Source organism: Cebus imitator, unplaced genomic scaffold (genome assembly GCF_001604975.1).
Source record: "Cebus imitator isolate Cc_AM_T3 unplaced genomic scaffold, Cebus_imitator-1.0 Scaffold229, whole genome shotgun sequence".
In the NCBI taxonomy this organism is placed as follows: Eukaryota; Metazoa; Chordata; class Mammalia; order Primates; family Cebidae; genus Cebus; species Cebus imitator.
Genome location: NW_016107544.1, coordinates 364,009 through 388,247, shown reverse-complemented (window position 1 = coordinate 388,247; position 24,239 = coordinate 364,009). Strand labels below are relative to the sequence as shown.

Genomic DNA, 24,239 nt, shown 5'->3' with positions numbered 1-24,239 from the left:
GTTGAGCAGTCACTGGGTACCAGGCGCCATTCCTAACATCCTCACATTTGCTCCTCCCAGGAGTCCGGTGAGAGGAACCATTAGGACCATCCCATCCTACAAACGGTGGGCCAGAGGCGTAGCATGGTGGAGGAGCTCATCGCAGCCATGCCTGATACAGGCTGATGCAAACCCTCCCCTCTCAGGGGCCACTCTCTGTTGTTCTCTAAAGAACTGGACAAACATCATCAGAGCTGAAAGGAGATTCCTCCTGCGTCAGGGGTGGAAAACAGTTTCGCAGGAGGATGGCAGTCCTGCAGCCTGTTGACTGCTGCTCAGAGCCTGGTCCCCCACTGCTTTCTTTACCTAACTTGGAAATGAATGGGGTGGACTCAAGATTTGGTACACAACAGCGGGAGCGTTTCTAATGAGTTAATACCTGCTTTAGGTCAGCAGCCCAGTGGATGCTCTGTTCTGAGCATTCATCTTAAGGAGACATTCTGCTTTTCTGCTTTTCCGCTTCTGCAGTCAGAATTTCCCATTTGCTCATGCCCCCAGCAGGGCATCTGGCTGTGTCGGGCCGTGTTTGCATCGCTGAAGTGAAGGATGCCAGCAGGCTTATTCTGCTCCTTCCCCAGGTTTCCTGAAATCTCCGCAGTTAGGCTGTTGGCCTCAGCTTTATCCCTAGACATATATTGATTTTATTTGCAGTCCTGGTGAAGTCTGAATTACAGTCATGACAACTAGAGTTATGTCAACAATATACAAGCCAGGAAGGGCAGGTCTCTTAATTCTGCTGGGAATCCAGTTCGGAGAAAGAAATGGTCAGCTCGGGGCTCACAGTTGCTCTTGAGCCAGAGATCCCAGCTGGATCTTGGGCAAGCCAGACTTCTCAGCAGAGCAACAGCCCTTCAGAGAAACCCCTCCAAGGGCCTGTTTTCAGCTTGCTGGCCTGGCTGATTGGTCTCGTGGGGCACTGGGGAGGGTCATCGTGTGGCCAACCACCCTGAAGAGGAGAGCCTCCCAGCACTTCTCTGCGGCCATCCCAGCATGAACAGTGATTGCCTGAGAGAAAGAGCTCAGACTGCATATGAAGCTGCAAATGCAGAGTCAGGCTGCTTGTCTGCAGCAGCTCACCCAACGCCATCGGTTGCTTTTTTCATGTTTGTCATCTGGCCAACCAGTGCTGGCTGCAAGTTGGCCTGTGTCGATTCTGTCAGTCTTAGCACAGTAAGCACAAATGGAAATGAATGAGAGAGAGAACCCTGAGTTCTGAATTTATGTGCCTGATACAGTGCTTGGTTGCAAGATAAAAACTTGAGCAAGACTCAGTCCTCACCTCCTGGGATCTCACAGGCTAGTGAGGAAGACAGATCAATAAATCCAAGAAGAGGCTGGATGTGGTGGCTCACACCTGTAATCCCAGCACTTTGGGAGGTGGAGGTAAGCCGATCACTTGAGCTCAGGAGTTTGAGACCAGCCTGGGCAACATGGTGAAACCCCATGTCTACCAAAAAAAAAAAATTTAGCTGGGTGTGGTAATATATGCCTGTAGTCCCAGCTACTCAGGAGGCTGAGGTGGGAGGATCACTTGAGCCCAAGAGGTTGAGGTTGCAGTGAGCCGTGGTCATGCCACTGCACTCCAGCCTGGGTGACAGAGCGAGCCCCTCTCAAAAAAAAAAAAAAAAACAGAAGTCCAAGAAGAAGAAATGTGTGTGTCAGGCTCCCCAGAAGCTGATGTGGCCCCAGGGTTTTGAGAATTTCATTCCGGAAGGGATCCCAGATGTGGGTGGGGAGAAGGGTTGGGAGCCAGGGAAGGGAGGACCCAGCCAAGGGTGTATTCTCAAGCTGGTGACCACTGTGGGCATCTGGAGCTCAGTCCTCCTCTGAACCAGAGGAACATTCTGGAACAGGCTTTCTTTTTGTGGCTGGTGGAGGGCTGTGGTTGGTTGAAAGGCACCTGGGGCGTCCTCTGCAGGAGCGGCCTGAGTGGAACCCTCAGGTGTTCACAGGTATGCAGAGCAGAAAGTTCAGAGGATGTGGGTGGGCCCTGTTGGCCACAGGTTGGAAATTTCAGAGAAGCCAAGAGGAGATGCTTGGGCTCGACTTTAAGGGTGAACAGAACAGCAGGGCCCCTGCCCTCTTAGAATTGTAGTCAGGTGGCAGCAGGTTCCAGGAAGAACGCTAACGGGGACAAGGAAGCAGTGTCAGGGTTTAGGAAGACCACTCTGGAGGGTGACTGAACAGCAGAAGAGGGACGGGCAGGGCTGGTGTCCCAAGGCAGGAGACAGCTGTGAGCTTGCTGCAGGCTGGTGTGGCTGGGACCGAGGCTGAGGGAGAGATGGGAAGAAAGGCAAGAGACAGAGCAGAGGGAGTCTCCTCCTCAGCCGTCAAAGCACTCAGCCTCCTTCTCTGCCATGTGGGAAGCCAGCGAATGCAGGACAGCACCGCTGTCCTTTTTTTTTTTTTTTTGAGACAGGGTCTTACTCTGTCACCCACTCTGGAGAGCACTGATGTGATCTCCGCTCACTGCAACCTTCACCTCCCAGGTTTAAGCAATTCTCCCACCTCAACCTCCCAAGTAGGTGGGACTACAGACGCCCACCAACACGCTGGCTAATTTTTGTATTTTTTGGCAGAGACAGGGTTTCACCGTGTTGGCCAGGCTGGTCTCGATCTCCTGACCTCAAGTGATCTGCCTGCCTTGGCCTCTCAAAGTGCTGGGATTGCAGGCGTGAGCCACCATGCCTGGCTCCCACTGTCATTTTAGCTGTAGCCTGCCGGTGAGCTAGGGCAGGTCCCCAAACACTGGTGGGACCTTGACCTCAGCGGTTGTCCAGGCTCTTGATACTGCCATGGGAAAGAGTTCAAGGATGAGTCATTAAATACTGAAAATTCAGAGATTTATTGCAAAGCAAAAAGTACACACTCAAAGAGAAAGGCAGGCATGCTCCAGAGAGAGCTGCGTGCAAGGAGGTTTGGGGGCCTGCTACCTTTATGGGTTCCTTTAAGGGGAGTAAGAGTCCTGAAGATTCCCGGAAAATGGTGGAGATTTCTCAGAAATGTGGTGCCACCCATTTTTACACCAGATATTGGTCTTCCTGGACCAGTCGTGGCACTGGTGGGTATAGGGCTGAGGATGCTAATGAGGAGACAGTGAGGTCCCAGGTGACACTGGGTCAAATCCAGCACCATGTTGGGTCCAGTTGATCTTGGCCCGCTTGGCCCATATCCTGATTTTTAGGGTCTTGTGGGCTCCCAGCTTATGCAGTTATTCCAATTTTTTTTTTTTTTTTTTTTGCTAGTCCCATGAAACTGCTGCCTGGGATTTTCTATTCTCCTGCTACCACCCTGTATTTTTTCTGTCTCAGTTTCCTTGAAGAAATAGCAGTTAAACTGGGACCTGAAGGAGTGGGAGAGGCCAGCCAGGCTACGGGGTGGAGGAGAAACAGCAGGCCAGGCAGGCCGGGGTCTTCAGCAGGACAGAGGGGCACTGACTGGAGGTCTGGGGTCAAGCCCCACCCAGCATCTGTTCCTCAGCCCTAGCGCCCCTGCCCACCAGGAAGTCCTATGTAGTTCCTGTCCCCCTGCCCTCAGGAATCCCCCTCCCCCAGTGACATAGCTGCTCCGCCAACCCCAGCGTTGATTAGACCCTGGTTGAAAGTGGGACTTGCTCAAAGCCAGGCCCAGACCCCTGAGAGTGTCATACCCTGGACTTTCCTACATCAAAGAGCTGCTTTCAAAAACTCGGCAATGGAGATGGCTCTGTGTCCTTTGGCAGCAAGGCCTACAGGTGGCAGCATGGAGACAGCTCAGAAAGTGTGTTCTGTAGTGGAAACAAGGCGTGAAGATGCTGAGTCTGCTCTGATCTCAGGGCTGGCTTGGGTGGAGGGAAGTCCATCCTGACCCTCTGGGCCAGGCCACTGAGAAGCCAGCTCCCTGACATGAATGTGTCAGCCTGCTCTGGACCCCACATACCGGTCTGTCTCCTTCCCAACCAGCTACCTGCTCTACCAGAAACTCAGCTCTGCTTTAGAAACTCAGCTCTGCTTCCTGCTGAAAAGAATCTGCCCAGGCAGAGCGGAAAGCCCGTGGTTTCCTCTGCCCAGCTCCACCTTGTGGGAGCGGGTGCCTCCTTTGTGGATGTTCCTCCCAAACCTGGTGATTGCTTTGAGACCTGAGGCCAAGGTCATATTGCAGCCGAGTTCAGAAGTACTTGAATGTAAAACTGCTTTTGTCAGCCTTGAGCCTGACTGTGGGCGATGTCCCGTCCTAATAACCATACTAAGATCATAGTGTAAAACTCACAAGGCCGGCGTTAGGTTATGTCTGCAGGTGAGGTGGTAGACGGCAATGCGTGTCAAAAGCCCCCTGCCTGTCTGCAGGCTCCTCACTGCGTCAGCTCGTATCCCCTCACTGTGGTGGTCAAGTGTCAAAGGAGAAAGGAGGAGTGACTGGAATGTCACAGGAGTCAGGCATAGCTGGGTAGAACCACGTGCTACAGATGGAAGCTGGGTATTTGTTGGTGGTATGAATAGCAGCTTCACCTAGGTGAACATGGTTTTCAAGCACCTCAGATCAGTCAGTTGCATTTGGGTATTTTCAGATGTTATTGTGAATCCTGAGAAAACAGAGTTCATCTGTGCCTCCTTCTGATTACTTTGTTCTTATTCTAAGTCAGAAGTGCAGAACAGACTGGCATAGTCAGGATTCTCGTCTCAAATTTGCACTTCTTATTCTTTTACATTTAGACACAGCCAGTAGGGCGCAGTGGCTCACGCCTGTAATCCCAGCACTTTGGGAGGCCGAGGCAGGTAGATCAGGAGTTCAAAGCTAGGCTGGCCAGCACGGTGAAACCCCGTACCTACTAAAAATATGAAAAAATTAGCTGGTTGTGGTGGTAGGCGCCGATAATCCCAGTTGCTCAGGAAGCTGAGGCAAGAGAATCACTTGAACCAGGAGGTGGAGGTTATAGTGAGCCAAGATCACACCACTGCATTCCTGGGTGACAAGAGTGAAACTCCATCTCAAAAAAATTTAAAAAATTAAATGTAGACACAGCCTAGGAAGTTTATCGACCTAGAATCATTGCTGGGGCCAGTGTGTAGAGGGCTGGGCCGGCCCTGCCAAAGGGGATAGGCCAGTGTGTGTAGCATTGCAGTTCATGTTTTATCTTTACCGGCCTTCTGTGTTTCCAGTGGCCCCAGGTTTACAGGTGTTTCCACTACACACTGCCAACAGAGGTAGAAATCAACCGTGTTTCACACTTTCAGTCTGGAAGCAAAAATGTCTGGGCCATCTCTTCCTCATGTTTTAATGTCTCTGGTCAAATGGGGCCAACTGAATTCGTCAGAGCATGTAGGCCAGCCCTGAGACTTGATTCCTGTACAAGTGAGTTCTTTTTTTTACTTGAGATGGAGTCTCACTCTGTTGCCAGACTATAGTGCAGTGGCATGATCATGGCTTACTGCAACCCCCAACTCCCTGGTTCAAGCGATTCTTTTCTGCCTCAGCCTTCCGAGTAGGTGGGATTACAGGGACACCCTACCATACCCAGCTAATTTTTATATTTTTAGTAGAGACGGGGTTTCGCCGTGTTGGCCAGGATGGTGTTGATCTCCTGAGCTCGTGATCTGCCCGCCTCAGCCTCCGGAAGTGCTGGGATTACAGATGTGAGCCACGGTGCCCGTCCACAAGCAAGTTATTCTTCTAAGAGAAATGAGCACATTTGGGCTTCATTTCGGTATTTGTTCATCCAGAGAGCTCAGTGCATGTCCTGTGCCGAGCACTGTTAGGGTTGGGAATCCAGACACAGCAGGCAGTGTCACAGGGTGAGCCCCAAAACTGGGGTTCAGCCTAACAGGCCACGTGGCTTCTTGGCTTTGTGCGGGAGGGAATTCAAGAGCAAACCTACAGAGTAAAGTGAGAGCAAGTTTTTTAAGAAAGTAAAGGAATAAGAGGGTGGCTACTCCTTGAGCGCAGAGCAGCCCTGAAGGCTGCTGGTTGGCTGTTTTTATGGTTATTTCGTGATTGAATGCTAAACGAGGGGTGGATTAGTCATGAGTTTTCTGGGAAAGGGACAGAGAAGTCTCAGAACTGAGGATTCCCCTTTCACACCATGCTAACTTCCAGATGTTGCCATGGCATTTGTAAACTGTCTCGGTGAGAGTTTCCTATAGCATGCTAGTGTATTTAATTAGCACACAATGAGCAGTGAGGAGACCAGAGATTGCTTTCATTGCCATGCTGGTTTTGGTGGGGTTTGGCTGGCTTCTTTAGCACATACTGTTTTATGCCCTGCTGAATTCCTATATCAGCAGGGACTCCTTCTGCAGATGCAGAGGCTCCCCTAGAGAGCACAGAGGGGCTCAGTCAGTACTTGCGCTGATCCATAGTAAAGCCCCTTGAGTGCCTTCCTTACCTCCTTCGCCATCATCTTGGTAACCACAAAGGTGTTGACTTCAGTGAGTTTATAGCAAGGGCTCTGGAGCTCAGGGCCGCTGCACTGGAGAGGGAGGTGCTGCGCCCTCTCTTTAAGAATGTATCCAAGGCAGCCAGGCGTGGTGGCTCACATCTGTAATCCCAGCACTTTGGGAGGCCAAGGCGGGCAGATGACAAGGTCAGGAGTTTGAGACCAGCCTGACCAACATGGTGAAACCCCGTCTATACTAAAAATACAAAAATTAGCTGGGCATGGTGGCTTGAGCCTATAATCCCAGCTACTTAGGAGGCTGAGGCAGGAGAATCGCTCGAACCTGGGAAACGGAAGTTGCAGTGAGCCAAGATTGCACCACTGTACTCCAGCCTGGGCGACAGAGTGAGACTCTTTCTCAAAAAAAAAAAAAAAGGAAAAGGAAAAGAATGTATCCAAGGCAAGAGTCATTGCCTTCAGGCTCAGGGCTGTGGCTGTGAAGGCCCAACCAGAGTCCTGGACCTCTCAGCAGCGGATGCTCCCTACAACCAGCTCCTCCCCGTCAGGCAGATATTCAAAATTCAGAGTCTTGTGGCCCACTCCAGGCTTCTCCAGTGCTCCCTCGGTGACAGTGAGACATCCCCGTGGGCTCTTACTTGCCTTCCCTTTTCTCCAGAGCCCTTTTAACTTTTGCCTTTGACATGGACTCCGAGGGCCTGGTGAGAGTCGTGGGGGCAGGGTTCCCTCCAGGGCTTATGAAAACCCCTTTGGTAGCTCGCCCACCAGGCACAAAGGGCATCTTGCCCTTCTCACGCACATCACCATTTCTTTTTGTGAGTTTAACTCTTGATTTAAAGAAAAGAAAAGGAAAAACACCAACCCCTGTTCTTACTGCGCATTTCAAAATAGCAATAAATCATCCCCATGGCTTGCCATTTAAGCATTCCTCTCCAGAGAACATTTTCCTGCCTTTCGGTGTGGGTACAAGTTTCCTTCATGCAGATTAATTTTAAATTGTGAAATCTACAAACACAGAAAGCATCAGTACGTAGTTTATTTCCTTTATTATGTTAATGGACCCGAAGCACTGTTTTCCCCAAGAAGTCAACTTGTACATGCTAGAATTACAACCAACCAGCCGTATGCGAATCCCCACGCGTTGGTTCTAGGTTAACTATGCAGAGTTGTCTCTTGATAGAGCAATTTTCTGCTACTTTGCAGACTCTGCCCGCAGAGTGAGGGGAGCCACTGATATCTGAACAGATATTCAGTCCTCACCCTCTTTCCTTTTTTCATGCCATCCCACCTCCAAGCAAATGTCACACTCAGTTACAGTGCTGTGGTTTCTGTCACTCTTTCCCCCAGGAAAATGACCCATACTTTTCCCATTTGTGCTTGTTATTTAGAAAGCCAAGCTTGGCCCTGCTGGCAACAAAGTCATCAGTCCCTCTGAAGACAGGAAACAACCTTCCAACAACCTTGACCGAGTGAAACTCACCGACTTCAATTTCCTCATGGTGCTGGGGAAGGGGAGTTTTGGAAAGGTAAGAAGACATTCATCTGCAAATTGGAGGGGCTTCTGCAGAGAATCTCGAATCAATTTTGTTCTCCCTGAGGTTTCCTGAACAACACGTTAGGTCTCTGTAATTTGTACAGTCGTTCAAAAGGCCACCAGGATGGCTACATGATAGATAGGAGAAGTTTATTGGTGATATCAGTTTGCAAACCCGAAAACGAAAGTCTGTGGTGTGAAATGAAGGTGCCCTGTCTTTGAGGAGAGAAAGGGCAGGTTGGGTTTTATGTCTCACAGGGTCCGTGTTCCACAATCGAGTCATCCATATGCAACAGGTTTGGGGAGAAAGCTGCTGAGGCAAGCCGAGCACAGGCTCAGTGGATGAACATATATGCAACATGCATCTCGTGTTCACTTTGGGGTAGGGACTTAGCATTACAATGAGGTGGAATTTGTATAGGCATGGTGGCTCATGCTTGTAATCCCAGCACTTTGGGAGGCCAAGGCAGGTGGATCACTTGATGCTAGGAGTTTGAAACCAGCTTGGCCAACATGGTGAAACTCTATCTCTGTTAAAAATACAAATATTAGCCGGGCATGGTGGTGTGTGCCTGTAGTCCCAGCTACTCAGAAGGCTGAGGCAGGAGAATCACTGGAACCTGGGAGGTGGAGATTGCAGTGAGCTGAGATCATGCCACTGCACTCCAGCCTGGGCAAGAAAGGGAGACTCCATCTAAAAAAAAAATTTTTAAGGTGGAATTTGGCTCTTTACATCGAAAGGTGAACCACAGGACACAAAGGCAGTTTGTGAGCTGGCTCTGCAAGCCGCTGAATCTGGCTTAAGGCCTACAGTTGCTTCACCAAAAAGAATGTTTGTAAGACCAGTCCTCAGTCCAGTCTGAGTCGTAGTGGTCTGAGTTGTAAATCAGAGTTAGGAGGGCCTGATAGTTCTTACTGTTAGGGAGCTTCGCAAGAGTGGTTCATCTTGCAGCCAGAGGAATTTTGAAATTGGCCATGCCACCTGGGCCCTGAACCCTCAACCCATAGGTAACTATTTCCTTAACTTTAGTGTTTCCAGAAAGGGGTCCTGATCCAGACCCCAAGAGAGGGTTCTTGGACCTAAAACAAGAAAGAATTCACAGTAAGTCCATAGAATAAAGTGAAAGCAAGTTTATTAGGGAAGAAACAAAAGAACGGCTGCTCCATAGGCAGAGAAGCAGCGTGGGCTGCTTGACTGAGCATACTTACAGGTATTTCTTGAGCATATGCTAAACAAGGAATGTATTATTCATGAGTTTTCTGGGAAAGGAGCGGGCAATTTCCAGAACTGAGGGTTCATCCATCTTTTAGACTATATAAGGTAACTTCCGGACATCGCCATGGCATTTGTAGACTGTCAGGACACACACAGTGTCTTTTAGCATGCTAATGTATGATAATTAGCATATAATGAGCAGTGAGGGTAGTTGGAGGTCACTTCCATCGCCATCTTGGATTTGGTGCATTTTGGCTGGCTTCTTTACTGCATCCTGTTTTATCATCGGTCTTTCTGACCTGTATGTTATGATACCCATCCTGCTGACCTCCCATCTCATCCTGTGACTAAGAATGCCTGACCTCCTGGGAATGCGGCCCAGCAGGTCTCAACCTTATTTTTCCCATCCCTTATTCAAGATGGAGTCGCTCTGGTTCGAATGCCTCTGACCTCAGGGTCCATCTTAGTTGATAAAGAGGCATCTGTTTGATCTCTCAGATCAGAGTGCACGGTCCTCAGATGGTTTCTACTTCATTAGAAACTACTGCATCCAAAAAGCTGTAGCCATTTCACTCCGTGTTACTGTTTCTCAGTGTTCAGGACAGAGGGGATGCTCAGGAATGCTGGTTGATGAAGAGTTTTCACAACTAAAAATTAAATGTTAACTTGTAACAAGCAAATATAATCATTCAGAGACACTGGCATGCGATCTTCTGCAATCTGCCTGTATATCTCCATTTAGTTTCTGTGGCCCCACAGCTCATGATAGACCCAGGAATTGATTTCAAGCCCAGGTTCTTGACTTGTGAGATTATAAATGTCGGTCAGCTTTTACTCTAAGGATACTCCTGAAGAATGTGCATAATTCCAAACTAATCCCGATACCGAATGTTGAGTATTCATTTTAGCAGCCAAAATAGTGCCATCATGTGGCAGTGTGGCCACTTACACATCTCGATGGCATTGAAGGTATGTAAAAGCTGGAGGGACTGAATTTGTAGTGATGTGTAGAATGTCCAAATTTGCACATAGAGTTTAATATTTTTATATCTCACATTGACAAATGGGCACAAACTGTCACTGAGCCATCACCTGGCCTGGTTCCTTCCCTCTGCCCCCAAGAGGTGTGCTTTAAAGTGTTCAGGTTGTTCTTAATGTGTTCTCAGGTGATGCTTGCCGACAGGAAGGGAACAGAAGAACTGTACGCAATCAAAATCCTGAAGAAGGACGTGGTAATTCAGGATGATGACGTGGAGTGCACCATGGTGGAAAAACGAGTCTTGGCCCTGCTAGACAAACCCCCATTCTTGACACAGCTGCACTCCTGCTTCCAGACAGTGGTAAGGACCTGGGGTGTATTTCTGCAGTGCAGCACCCGGCTCTCAGGGGTTCACCTTAGCCCAGAGCTTCTTAGCATCCTTGTTCCTTTGGAGAAAGGTATGATGTAATGTCAAGCAGAGGTGACTGGGGACAACCTCCGACCTCTCTCACTGGTAGATTGGGGGTGTGCGGGGGTGTGCCTTCCCTGTAATGTCCTCTGCTTGGCATTCATGCCATTTAATTCAGCAAACATTTCTTTTTTTTTTTTTTTTTTTTTTGAGACAAAGTCTTACCCTGTCACATGGGCTAGAGTGCAGTGTCGTAATCTTAGCTCACTGTAACCTCTGCCTCCCGGGTTCAAGGGATTCTCCTGCCTCAGCCTCCCAAGTAGCTGGGATTACAGGCATGCACCACCATGCCTGGCTAATTTTCGTATTTTGAGTAGAGATGGGGCTTCACCATTTTGACCAGGATGGTCTTGAACTCCTGACCTCAGGTGATCCACCCACCTCAGCCTCCCAAAGTGCTGGGATTACAGGCGTGAGCCACCACGCCCAGCCAAACATTTCTTTCTTTTGTTTTGAAGCAGGATCTTGCTCTCTCGCCCAGGCTAGAGCTCAGGGGCGCAGTCATGGCCCACTGCAGTCTCAACTTCCCAGGCTCAGGTGATCCTCCCGCTTCAGCCTACCAACCAGTTGGGACCACAGATGTGTGCCACCACGCCCAGCTAATTTTTGTATTTTTAGTAGAGACGGGGTTTCACCTTGTTGCTAGGCTGGTCTTGAACTCCTGAGCTCAAGCAATCCCCCCTACGCTATCCTCCCAAAGTGCTGGGATTACAGGTGTGAGCCACTCCACCTGGCCTTAATTCAGCAAACATTTCTATGAAAGGTTTTCTTCATGTCTGGTACTGTGCTGAGACTTGCGGATACAAAAGCAAAAAACTAACTCACAGTCGTGGCTTTTTAAGACCACAGGTTCAGCTGCCAAACTGGCACTGGAACATAAGGAGACTTGATTTTGTAAAAGAGTATGCTCTTGTTCAGTGCCACGCAACAGGGATTGGCAAACCGTGGCCTGTTCTCTGTGGCCCGTGAGTGTAGGAAAGGTCGTGGAAAAGAAGTCCAAAGAGTAATACATTGTGACACGTGAACATTAGGTGACATTCGAATTTCAGCATCCATAAAGAGCTTTTTTGGGACATCGCCACACTCCTTCCTCTACCTATCATCCACAGCTGCTTTTGCACCAGGAAGGCAGAGCTGAGTCATTGCAAGAGACACTCAAGGCCTAACATATGAATATGTACTGTCTGGCCCTTTGTGGAAAAAGTTTGTTGAGCCCTGTCATAAAGCAACACTAAATAGAGGACAAGAAAGAACATTCCAAAGCACTAATCAGTCAGTTGCAGAGCTTGCAAGTGGCCTACAAGAAACATAGACATTTAGATGGCACCATAGTGAGACGTTTTGCCAAAGCCAGTCCTTCCACTCTTGGAGGCTGTCCATTTTAAATATGACTCTGTAATCAGTAGCTATAATTGATGTGGTTATTACTGTTTTCAACTGCCCATGGATGAAGAGATCGGCTTTCTGTCGTATGCCTCTCTCTGAAAACTCTTAGGAGGTGCCTCTCAGTGCTTTCCGGTTTGAGAATCTCAAAACGGCTTTGCGGCCACTGGGAGCCTCCAGGTGTGCAGCAGCAGCCGCAGAGTCAGGCGCTGGCCACTGCGTGTCAGCCTAGCGCTGGCGACACCCTGAGCTTCCTGCTCCCACTGACTCCAAATCAAGTCACGCCGGGGAGACAGAGCAGCATGCTCGGGAAAGTCAACCAGAGCTCTGAATCCCAGCCCAGAGCCTGTAACCCTGGTTACCCTGATTAAGCTCTGGAAAGCTACAAAAGAAAGAAATGAAGATGAAATTAAAGTTCATAACAGGAAAGCTGGAGACGAAGGCTCCCAGGGCTGCTTCCTGGCTGCCAGCACCAGCTTCATCATTTTCTTTCCTCCCTGTGCAGCACTTTAATGTGTAATAGCCTCTGGGAAATGGGGATGTTTTCTAGCAGAGAGCAGAGGTCATTATTTCACTGTTAACCCCCTCCGTCTCCCTGTCTGTCCCAGCGTAATGTCCTCATAAATGTGTAGATTTATTTGGTTCTCAGATACATGCCCATCATGGGGCCAACACTTAGCATACCAGTGACAGAGGAAATAGAAAAACAGTGTTTGGGTATATTACAGATGCAAAAGAACATTTGATTAGCCTCTCCATTTAGAGTCCCCTGTCCCATGTCCAGTGAATATCACTGAGCACGTGTAATTCCTAAGCCTAAGAGATGTGCTTTCAGGATTATCCATTTAAACACAATACTACATTAGCATGGCACGCCTCCCAGACACTGCAAACCAGCCTTTAAACATTTGGGCCATCGAGAAGCACTAGTTAAAATGAAATAATTGGCTAATGTGGATTCCTCACACCATCCCTAACTTAGAAATTTATTATATGTGTAGGAAAATAGGGAAGAATGTTCGAGGCCATTACTATAATAGAGAGCATATGTAACCGGAAGGCACAGACATGTGGATGGAGAGCCTTTACTTCAGGGTTATGTAATGACTTGATGCCTCCCAAAGCCCTCATGCAAAAGAGTTTATTACTTATTCTTTCTGTGGAAAAAAATGTTGAAGAGCTTTAAACTGAGCACATCTGCCCGTGCAGTCCCCATTTTACTAATGAGAAAGCAAAACACAGCCTGTGAAGAGTGAAGGAAGGCGCTCGGCTGGTTGGCTGGGCCGGGGCGGAGCCCTGCTCACATGTCGAACCTTGGTCTGCAGGACCGGCTGTACTTCGTCATGGAATACGTCAACGGCGGGGACCTCATGTACCACATTCAGCAAGTAGGAAAATTTAAGGAGCCACAAGCAGTGTGAGTATTATTTTTTAAGTCCCTTATTTGATCAGCCAAGTTCTACCAACCGGAAACTTCCTTTCCTTTTTTTCCTTTTTTTTTTTGGAGATGGGGGTCTCACTCTTCACCCAAGCTGGAGCGCAGTGGCGCGCGATCTCAGCTCACAGCATTCTTTGCCTCCTGGGCTCAGGTGATTCTCCCACCTCAGCCTCTTGAGTAGCTGGGACTACAGGTGCGCACCACCACTCCTGGTTAATTTTCTGTTTTGTTGTTTTTTGTTTTTTGTTTTTTTTTTTTGGTAGAGATAGGGTTTCACCATCTTGCCCAGGCTGGTCCCGAACTCCTGAGCTCAAGCTGTCTGCCCACCTCAGTCTCCCAAAATGCTGGGATTACAGGCATGAGTGAGCCACCATGCCCATCTTCAACTGGGAGCTTCTGCTGGATGAAATGAGAAAGTAGAATCCTGCCCAGTTTTAGGTTGAGTGCTATAACCTCCTGGGGGCGGGGCAATATATGGGTAGGATCCATCTAAGATGGTTTCTAAGGAGCAGTTTATTCTATTTCCAATAAACGAGATGCTGCCATATCCCTCATCACCCAGGCCCACCCTGATTGACGGAGTCCTTCTTATCTACTGAACTAGTGGTTATCACACACCTGCTCTGCACCAGGCACTGGGGGTGTGAAAGGAACGACGTGCTCCCTTTCTGGAGGGAGTTTACACTCCCAACCTGGAGTTGGAGAAGTCACCTAACAATTAATAGTGTGTTGCTGTAACTTTAGAGACAGGCACAGGATACCATGCAAGCCCCTAAAAGTCAGGGAGAGAGGGAAGTGTATCCCCAGGAAATGCCCAGCCCAGAGGTGGGGGAAGAGCCTTCCAAGAGTAGTTGTGAACAGATGCTGAAGCAAGTCCAGGGAGCAGCCTTGCAGCTCAGCAGGTGTGGGAGATGGTGTGAGATTATTTGGGTGGGCTGAGGGGTGTGGAACGTAGTGGGTAGGGCTCTGGGTGAAGACCCTGGTAAGGAGCCTCGCTGCAGAGGAGGGAAGAAGGAAGGCACCATCAGATTAAGTTTTTGCAGCGCCCTCTGGCTGGGGGAGGAAGGAAGCATGAATGGGAATGTAGAGGCTGGTGCAGGGGCTGGTGAGACTCTTTTTAGATGAGAAGGAATGGAGCTGTAGTTAGGGCTTCACCTTGGAGCCAAAGAAGAATAAGTATCTTTGAAAAATATCCTGGAGGAAGAAAAGCAGAACTTGGTGACTGCAGGGGAGAGAAGAGAGAAACCCCTTCAAGTGAGACCCCATTTTAGGTTTGGGTGGCGTCAGCGACCAAGGAGGAAGTGGTTTGGGGGGAGACTCATGAGCTCGGTTAAGAATGTTTCATTGGAATGCACCTTGCATCACGGGATGTGGGAGCCAGCGGCACAGGAGGAAGATGTGGGCTCCCAGTGAAGATGACAGATTCATCTGGTGGGGTCGAGGGGTGGAGCTGGGACTTTGGTGCCAGAAACATCTCACCTCTCGGGGCCAGGAAGTCTCAGGAAATACGAGCGGAGCAAGCCTAATCAAAGGGTGAGTTTAGTTCCCAGTGAGGAAGCCTCATGGTGTGCACCCTGATGAATGAAGTCAGCAACTGTTAATAGGATTCTGGCTGCTGTGCCATCTAAAAGATCCGTTGGAAGGATTTTTGGCCTATGAGGGATTCTACACCCCCGGGAAGATTAACCGAAGGCAGAACAGGGAAATCTTTGGTTGCAGGCTTTAAAAATGCCAAAGGGGGATTTTTCTGCCCTTATTGTTCCTTTTCAGTTTTCAGAAATGCCTGTCCTTCTCTTCTCTCTTATGTTGCAGTTATAAAGCCTTAAAATACTCAGATTATAAAATAAAGCTTGATCACACAGGACTATAAAGAGCAGATAGAAAAAGTCACCCTATGTTAAGAAATAACATAAAGGTGACTCGTCCAATATCCTTTCATTATATTATTTGTGTGGCAGAAAAGTTTAGAAAAGCATGAAAAATAATGCGAAGATCATAGTAATCCCATCCTTTCCTTCTCCCCCTTCCTGTACTCTTCTAGCCTTCAGAGGTGACCCCTCTTTAAGGGTTTGCTCTTAATCATTAGAGATGTTTTCCTCTGCTCATGCAGACACGCGTGCTTACTTTAAGCCTCCTGCATGTGGTATTTGCACAGGCACAGTCTTGTGGCTTCTTGGACTTCAAAGACTCCTAAATGCTATGCAGATTTTAAAATGTTCACCCCCTTTTAATCTGAGTTTCAGCTATTAACAATTTTAAAGGGATGATAGTTACTGCATTTTATTATGAATTATTTAAAAGAGTAAACGCAGATATGAATCACGATGTGTGTCTCCTTTATTCCAGCACTTGGAAGGAGTGCAAAAACTAGCTAAAGCATTCATCACCCATTATCCTTTGCCTTCCAGGGCGTAATTGCATTATATTTTCAAACACTGGTGTACTCTGTCGGTGAATAGGAAAATGGAAATTTTCTCTACTCTGCTGTACTCCTGACATAGAATAATATAACTGGTATCCATTCTTTAAATAATTGTATTAGAAATTACTCTGCAGGCAATAAGCTACTCGTCCACCTTCCCCACACAAGAATAAGAAGCCAGCCTCATTGGCTTTATGAGCTGTCTCATTCATGGATGGAGGGAGGACCCGGGGTCGGAAGAACATGTGCAAGTGATGCTGGTCTCTGAAAGCCTCTGGGTCTGACAGTCTTTTCTCTCTTTGATGCTTGAACTTGAGGATGAAAAGTATACAGGCATCTAAAGAAGCAAGTAAGAAACCTGAAGCCTGTTTTCTTTTGCAGATTCTATGCGGCAGAGATTTCCATTGGATTGTTCTTCCTTCATAAAAGAGGAATCATTTATAGGTGTGTATTGAAGCCCTCCTACCAGCAGCTCAGCAGAGAGGTTAGCTGGGCCTCTGTGGGCATGTCATTCTGGGATGGTGACTTAAGACACAGAGCTGAAATCCCCCGCAGGAGGAACAGAGACCTGCTGGGACCCATTTTCCTCCTCGGCCTGGAGGCAAATCACTGCCACCTTCTGATTTCTAGACCTCAAAGATTTTATATCTTGTTTCTACCTTTCCCGCAAGAAAACACGCTTTTCTCTCCAATGACAGCTCCTTCCACTGCCTTTTGTTTGGAATGGAGGTCAGGGAGCAATGGAAATGGAATTTCTATTATAGATATTCAGCCGAAGAAGAACAGGGAACTGAGGAGAGGCAAAGAAAAAACTATTGCATTAAATTCTTCCTGTTATGGGCCAGACACGATGGCTCACGCCTGTAATCCCAGCGCTTTGGGAGGCCAAGGTACCCACCTTGATCATGAGGTCAGAAGTTTGAGACCAGCCTGACCAACATGGTGAAACCCCGTCTCTACTAAAAATACAAAAATTAGCCAGGTGTGGTGGTGCACACCTGTAATCCCAGCTACTTGGGAGGCTGAGGCAGGAGAATCGTTTGAACCCGGGAGGCAGAGGTTGCAGCGAGCTGAGATTGCACCACTGCACTCCAGCCTGGGTGACAGAGCAAGACTCGGTCTGAAAAAAAAAAAAAAAAAATTCTTCCTGTTATTAGCTGTGCTCAAAGTCTGGCCCCAAAGAAGGAAGAATGTCTTCCAGTATTAATTGAGGCATAATTAAAATGATATCAAGCACAAGGCAGTGGAAGGGACATGTGTATGAGCCAGTGAGGTAGTTCTAAACCTGTGATTTTGCAAACCTGGTTTTGTGTCAGATCCCCTGTGTGGGACATGAATAAATGAAATGATTGGGACTTCCCCAAACGTGCTCAGTTGGAATCTCTAGATTCACAGGCACAGGCAAGATTGGGTATCACTAGTCCAGTCATTTAGCCATTCATTCAGTATGCATGTAAGCACATGCCATAGCCCAGGCACAATATTAGGCGCTGAAGATATCAACACACAGTAACTCCTGATGCTGCTCTCCAGGGACGTGTAGTGAATATTGCCACTGAGCTGACAGGTATTCAAATAACCTTCTGCTGCACCAGCTCCAAAGCACACCGTGTGATGTCGTGGGAAGGACTCTGATGTTAACCTGGTTCCTTGCAGGGATCTGAAGTTAGATAACGTCATGTTGGATTCAGAAGGACATATCAAAATTGCTGACTTTGGGATGTGCAAGGAACACATGATGGACGGAGTCACAACCAGGACCTTCTGTGGGACCCCAGATTATATCGCCCCGGAGGTAGGAACCCCAGCACTTGTTTTCTAGACCCAGACTCGCAAACTGTAAACACAGCCCTCACGGGAATATGGGGTCACTGGCGAATGAAGTCAGTGCATGGTCAGGACCACTGAGTGGTCAAAACAGAAAGAGGAGGTAGGGGAGCTCACTGCACGTAGTAAGGGGCCGTGTCTTGGTTCCTGGAGCAGTGTTTTGCTCCATGTGAGGCAGTCGTGTGATAAAATGTATTTCTTAGTTGGTCGTGATCAAAATCATTTCAGAAACACTGCTGAGTGGAGGGAATTGATTGTGAAAAAATACTCTGCCTGGAAAAGCGGGGCCAGAAGGTGGTTGCAGTGATGGCGTTTTAGCAACATTGGAGCGATGACTGTCTAGACTGCATGTTTCCTGGTCTAGGAAGAATGTTATCTGTGTGGTTCTAAGCAAAATGGTTCCAGGACTTGTATCTTTACAGCGGCGGTCATGCTGCCCTGATTTTGTTATAACACTGACTGAGGATTTTTTTTTTTCCTGTTTTATGAAACAACCTACATGCCAGTGACAGATGGGGCTCTCACTGCAGTCCCTGTAGAGCCAACTTTCCATCCACACACAGTCCTGTGGATGCCACAGTGTCTGTCCCAGCTGAACCGCAGCATGGCGGAGACCAGTGGATTCCAAGCTGGGCTGGCTTAAGCTCTTCATGGAGCCCTCAGATGAGCTGAGGGCAGCCGGTCCCACAATTATTCAACATATTACCCCATGCCTTTATCTCAGAGACAGTAGGCATAGTGAAAAAGGCACCCACAAGCTCAGAAGTCAGACTAGTGTGACCTTCAATCTGGAATGTATTATTTACAGGCTCTGGGAACTCAAGTGAGTTACTCAACGTCCCTGAATCCCATTTCTTTAGCAGCACGTTGGGGATAATCTCCTCCTCGTAGAATTGCTGTGTGGACTAAAGGGCCTAATACAATATTTTGCATTTAGTAGACCCTCTGCAGTCATTATTCCAGAGAGGAAGCTGATTTTTATTCCCTCATGGAGACCCTTTACTTTTATGATGTTTCAAGACAGTGCGGAAACGTAGACTTCATTTAGAAATTTAAATTCTGAATCGCATGGCCAGAGGTAATAGGTTATCTTGATGCATGACTTATTGGGATTTTCCCCCAAAAGAACTCACTCGCTAGTACCTCCAGATACGAGGTGAAATTAAATAGTCTTAGTATTTTTCAAGTATGAAGAATAGACAGGGTACTGCAAGAAATATAACCTTTTGACGTAGTATTTATTCAGAAGCCTGTTACCGGATGACAGGTATTAAGCAGGCTGTGATTATGAGCCATTCAGCTTCATTTAACAATTCAGCAGATGCTATAAAAGCTTAGCGACAGGGAATGGCAGCATTTTTAGGAATGAAGGTAGCATGGAACCTCATCTCTATTAAGACCAGGTCTCTCCTGTTCCGACAAATAGCTCCTCATGTTCGGTAATACCCCGGCTGTCTAATAACACCAGGAACGACAGTGTCTAAGCAGAGATGAAGTTTTCCGTATCGTTCAGGTCTGTCCATTTGAGTGTCTTTTTCGCGTTGTTGTGGTTTGGTATCATTCACGGTACAAGTTCCTGTTGCCACTGTAACAGATAACCACAAACTCAGCAGTTGAAAATAACTCAAATGTATTATCTTGTGGTTCTGGAGATCAGAAGTCTAGAATCAGTCTCACTGGGCTAGAGTCAAACTGTGGGCAGGGCTGGTTTCTTCTGGAAGCTTTGGGGGAGAACCTGTTGCCATCCATGCCTTTTCCAGTGTCTAGAGGCCGCCTGCATTCCTTGGCTCGTAGCACCTTCTTCCCTCCTCCGTGCAATGTAGCATCTTCCCATCGCTCTGTCTCTTCCGACTATAATTCCCCAGCCTCCCCCTTCTCATACAGCAATCTTTGGGATTATTTGGGGCCTACCTGGATAATCCAGGATCCTCTCCCTAGCCCAAGATCCTTAACTTACATCAGCAAAATCCTTTCTACTGCATAAAGGTAATATATTCATAGGTTCCAGGGATGAGGCTGTGGACCTCTGTGGGGAGAGGGGACTTAGTCTATCACACTTATCACCCTCACCATCCTCAACAGGGACACCAAAACAAACTTCTGGCATGTCTTGGTAACCTTGGGCCTCTTTGTATGCAGAGAATACCCTGCTGTCACATTGGATACGTTCACATCTGAAACCTTCATTTCCTTCCTTACATCTACTGTACAAGTAATAATAAAGGAAGCAACCACCACCTATTGTGTACCATGTGCCAGGCACATGCTAAACTTTCTTTTGGCTGTGGGTGCGGTGGCTTCCTCCTATAATCCCAGTGCTCTGGGAGGCCAAGGCAGGTGGATCATTTCAGGTGCGAGTTTGAGACCAGCCTGGCCAATGTGGTGAAACCCCATCTCTACTAAAAAATACAAAAATTAACCAGGCGTGGTGGTGGGCACCTATAATCCCAGCTACTCAGGAGGCTGAAGCAGGAGAATCACTTGAACCTGGGAGGCAGAGGTTGCAGTAAGCTGAGATTATGCCTTTGCACTCCAGCCTGGGGGACACAGTGAGACACCTTCTCAAAAAAAAAAAAAAAATAGATAAATAATATAAACTTTCTCTCATTTAATCCTCATGACAAGCCTGATAGTTTCAGATGAGATGACAGAGGCGGTAAGTAATGTATCTCAGGCCGCGTTACTGAGATATGCCAGAATTAGGCTTCCATCCCAAGCTCAGATCACCTCCAAACCTTTGCACTGCCCACTACACTAAACTGCTCAAAATTTTGAGCAATTTACATGTCCAGACAGCACTCTGCGTGCTTACTGTGCACAAGCATGGTGCCACGAGGGATACAGAAATACCTCAGATGGCCCTTGCCCTCCATGTGCTTTTAGTTGATAAGAATTGACATTCATACTGACCAGGAGAAACAAAAATCTATGTGTGGATTCCAGTTGGCTTTCATTGAAAACATCAACCACTGCTGCTTTAGAAAATCAATTAATAATCACTTTAGGTTGTTTTATCTTTTTTGTTAGCTTTTTTTTTTCTTTTGAAATGGAGTCTTGCTCTATTGCCCAGGCTGGAGTGCAGTGGCACAATCTCAGCTCACTGCAACCTCCGCCTTCCAGGTTCAAGCGATTCTCCTGCCTCAACCTCCCAAATAGCTGGGATTACAGGCACCTACCACCAAACCTGGCTAGTTTTTGTATTTTTAGTAGAGACGGGGTTTCACCATGTTGGCCAGGCTGGTCTTGAACTCCTGATCACAGATGATCCACCTACTTCTGCCTCTCAAAGTGCTGGCATCATGGGTGTGAGCTACCACACCCAGCCTTTTTTTTTTTTTTTTTTTGAGGCAGAGTCTCACTCTGCTGCCTAGACTAGAGTGCCATAGCTCACTGCAGCCTCAACCTCCTGGGCTCAGGGGATCCTCCTGCCTCAGTCCCTGGGTAGCTGGTACTATAGGTGTGTGCCACCATCTATATGCCTGGCCTGTTTCAGCCTTTTCCAGCATTTTTTTCTCATAAGTACTCAGTAATTTGGCATATTTGGCCACACGACTACTTGCAGCAGGGAGAAAGACCAGATAGATTTGAGGTTTCCAAATGTGCAGAGAGGTTAAAATAATCCTGTCTTCTGTGCAAATACTCCTGTCAGGCAGAGACAAAATCATTATCTTACATGACATTTCCCTTAATAGGCAAAGCGGAGGCTTAAGTATTTATGGCTATTTGTTCGAAAACCTTGAAATCGATTCATACTGTAGCATCTCCGTAGCCAGCGAAGCCAAGCTGAGGCGGAAAATATCACTAACAGATGAGAGTTTGAAGTTGAAATGGACACCCACAGCAGGGGCACTCATCAAAAAATAATTCTGAAAGCTGACACAGAGGGTCCTCTTTGCTTTGACATAGAAAGAATTCTTTGGGGTCAGTGAGAGTCCTTGAGCAGGCCGAGCAAAGGCTTCATTTGGATTTAATCTGCCTCTGAAAGTTAGTTATTTTGGGCGTGTGAGATCCAAGCACAAGTCAAGTAGCTCCCCGCAGCCAAGAATCAGACTCCAGACACTAGCACTGCACACTCTCTCCTGGAAGAAACAGAAGTGGCAGGAAGAGTGTCTGCCTCTGGCCTGTGTCCCAAGAACCCCCTGCTGCAGTGGGAGCAAAGCTTTTTATTTTTTTTATTTTATATCATTTTGTTCTATTAATTTTAATTTTTTAAAGACTGGGTTTCACTCTGTCATCCAGGCTGGAGCACAGTGGAAATCATAGCTCTCAGCAGTCTCAGTCTCCTGGGCCCGAGGAACTGGGACTGCAAGCATGTGCCACCACACCTGCTAATTTTTAAATTTTTTTTGTAGAGACGGGGTTCTCGCTATGTTGCCCAGGCTGGTATCAGATTTCTGGGCTCAGGCAATCCTCCTGCCTTGGTTCTCCAAAGTGCTAGAATTACAGACCCGAGCCACTGTGCCTGGCCCTGAAGTGAAGCTTTTTGAAATGTGCCATGTAGAGTCTTCCTCACAGCATTGCTATGGTGGGGACTGCGTTAGACCACACGCTGAGGACATTACCAGTGATGCACTGACTGTCTGCTCTGTGCCACTCCCGGCCCTGAGCACTTCTGACTTGCCACATTTTATGCATGAGCAGAAGATTGCTGGCAAGAGGCAAAGGTGAGATTTGGATCCGAGACCTTCTGACCCCTGAGCCCACACATTCTTTTTACCGGTTGCGTCTCCAGAGAGATAGGAGCAAAAGCAGGTAAAAAGGAGCCGTCAGTCTGGGCCATGTTTTCTTGGGCACTCACTCATCTCAGCGAGAATCAGGGGCCTGAGTCATGATCAGAGAGGCAGTCGGTGATGCAGAATTGCATTCTGGCTGTTAATCCCAGGGGGGTCCCTTAGAAACCAAAGGTGATCCAGCCACACGCAAGCACCTCCCCCACACATGGGCATCAATCTCGGCATGTTCAGGGTGTCCCCCAAGTGCCAGGTGCTGTTCCAGGCCTGGGGGTGCTGGGCCAGAAAGAGGAGCCCGAGGAGAGCTGGGGCTGGAGGCAGTTGGAAATCAGTGACTGCAACCCAGGAGGGCTGTGGATGTCGAGAGGTGGACAGGGCAGTATTCTCGGCAGTAACAGATGGTGCCTCCAACGTGGTTGAAATTTCCAGGGAGGAAGCTGCAGACATGGTTGCCTGCCCTGCGTCCAGCTGCTCATCAGCAGATGGGCACACTCCTGGGAGGATTGGGGGCTGTACGGGTCCAGAGAGCTGGAGAGCCATCCGGGGTCACAGCTTCTGTGTTACAGCCCTACAAGAATGCCAGCACAGGGAAGCCTGTGACAGCAGCCAGATACCTGCATTTTTCTGTAAAATACACCCAACTGTTTCAAGTTGGCCCCAACATATATTTTTTTAACACGTGTATACAGGTGAAATGCAGCCAATGAGCTATGGACTGTGACCTCTCTTCTTGAGGTCAAAAGTCCTATTAATATTTGGAGCGGGGGGGAGTATTAAAGATAGGAGGAAAAAAGACCGAGGGATGTCCAGAGAGGTGCAAGCACTAGGCAGCCTTGTCTCGTTCTTGGACCCAGGGAGGCAAGTGTTCATGAAGTCAGGGTGGCCAGGGAAGGAGGAGGTCCAACAACAGGGGTGATGTGGGGAGAAGATCTAGTTACAGGGAGTTGATGATCCCTGAGAGAGCAGTGTGATAGTGACAACAGCATGGGGTGAGCGTGAGCGTCAGTAGTTCAGCAGGAGGACCCTCTCTTTGAGGACATCTATGGTAAATGGAAGGAAAGAAAGTGGTCACTCCCAGGAAGGCAGACTGAAGGAAGCATCATTTAAGTTGCAGAAACTTGAGCCTGTTTCTAAGCCAAAGGGAAAATGCCGGGGGGCGGGGGTGAGAGCGGGGAGAGAGAGACAGAAGCAATGGGCTACATGTAGTGAGGATGCCCTTTCCCCTCAGCTTCAGGAGGAAGGTGAGGGGCACAGGAGACCTCACGGTGGCAGGAAAGCTGAAATACCCTCCCTGGCTGGTCTACATCTTCAGAGGGTGACACCAGGAAGGGCGGCTGCAGCCCTGCAGGTGGGGATTGGTTTGGGAGGAGGTCCACAGTGTGATGAGAGAGCAGAGACTGAAGAGCTGGGAAAGCGTGGGGCGGGGCGTGCATCGGTGGTAACTCTCCAGCAAGGCTCAGCAGGCCTGGTGTGGGAGAACAAGGAGGGCTCAGGGCTGGGGGCGTCCAGAGGAGGGAGCTGAGCCTCCTGGAAGTGCCCCTCAAGGTCCTGGGAACCAGTGAGTGAGGCGGGAAGGGAGTCGAGGATCTGTCAGAGCAGAATTGAGGGGCCAGGGTCCCAGAGAGTGTAGAGACTCTGACAGTAAGATCTGGGGGGCAGGGAGAGGAATGAATAGGAGTTGTGGGGGGCAGGCCCTGTGCACAAGGCTCTGAATTAGGCACCTTGGAGAAGCTAAAGCCTTCACAGGAGCCCCAAGATCCTTTGGCACCTGGGCCCCCCATTCCCTCCCTGCCCTCCTCCCCCCGCCCTCCTCCCCCTGCCCTCCTCCCCCT

General features: G+C 48.4%; 1 protein-coding gene across 1 annotated transcript in view; it reads left to right on the top strand.

Annotated features, from left to right (window-relative positions):
- The window catches only part of PRKCA (protein kinase C alpha), a 486,225-nt gene that overhangs the window by 408,223 nt on the left and 53,763 nt on the right, over positions 1 to 24,239 (top strand). Inside the window, exons 9-13 of the mRNA XM_017497307.2 lie at positions 7,798 to 7,935; positions 10,326 to 10,499; positions 13,316 to 13,407; positions 16,232 to 16,294; positions 17,507 to 17,645. Of these exons, the coding sequence (XP_017352796.1) occupies positions 7,798 to 7,935; positions 10,326 to 10,499; positions 13,316 to 13,407; positions 16,232 to 16,294; positions 17,507 to 17,645 (606 nt within the window). The remainder of the gene's footprint in view (positions 1 to 7,797; positions 7,936 to 10,325; positions 10,500 to 13,315; positions 13,408 to 16,231; positions 16,295 to 17,506; positions 17,646 to 24,239) is intronic.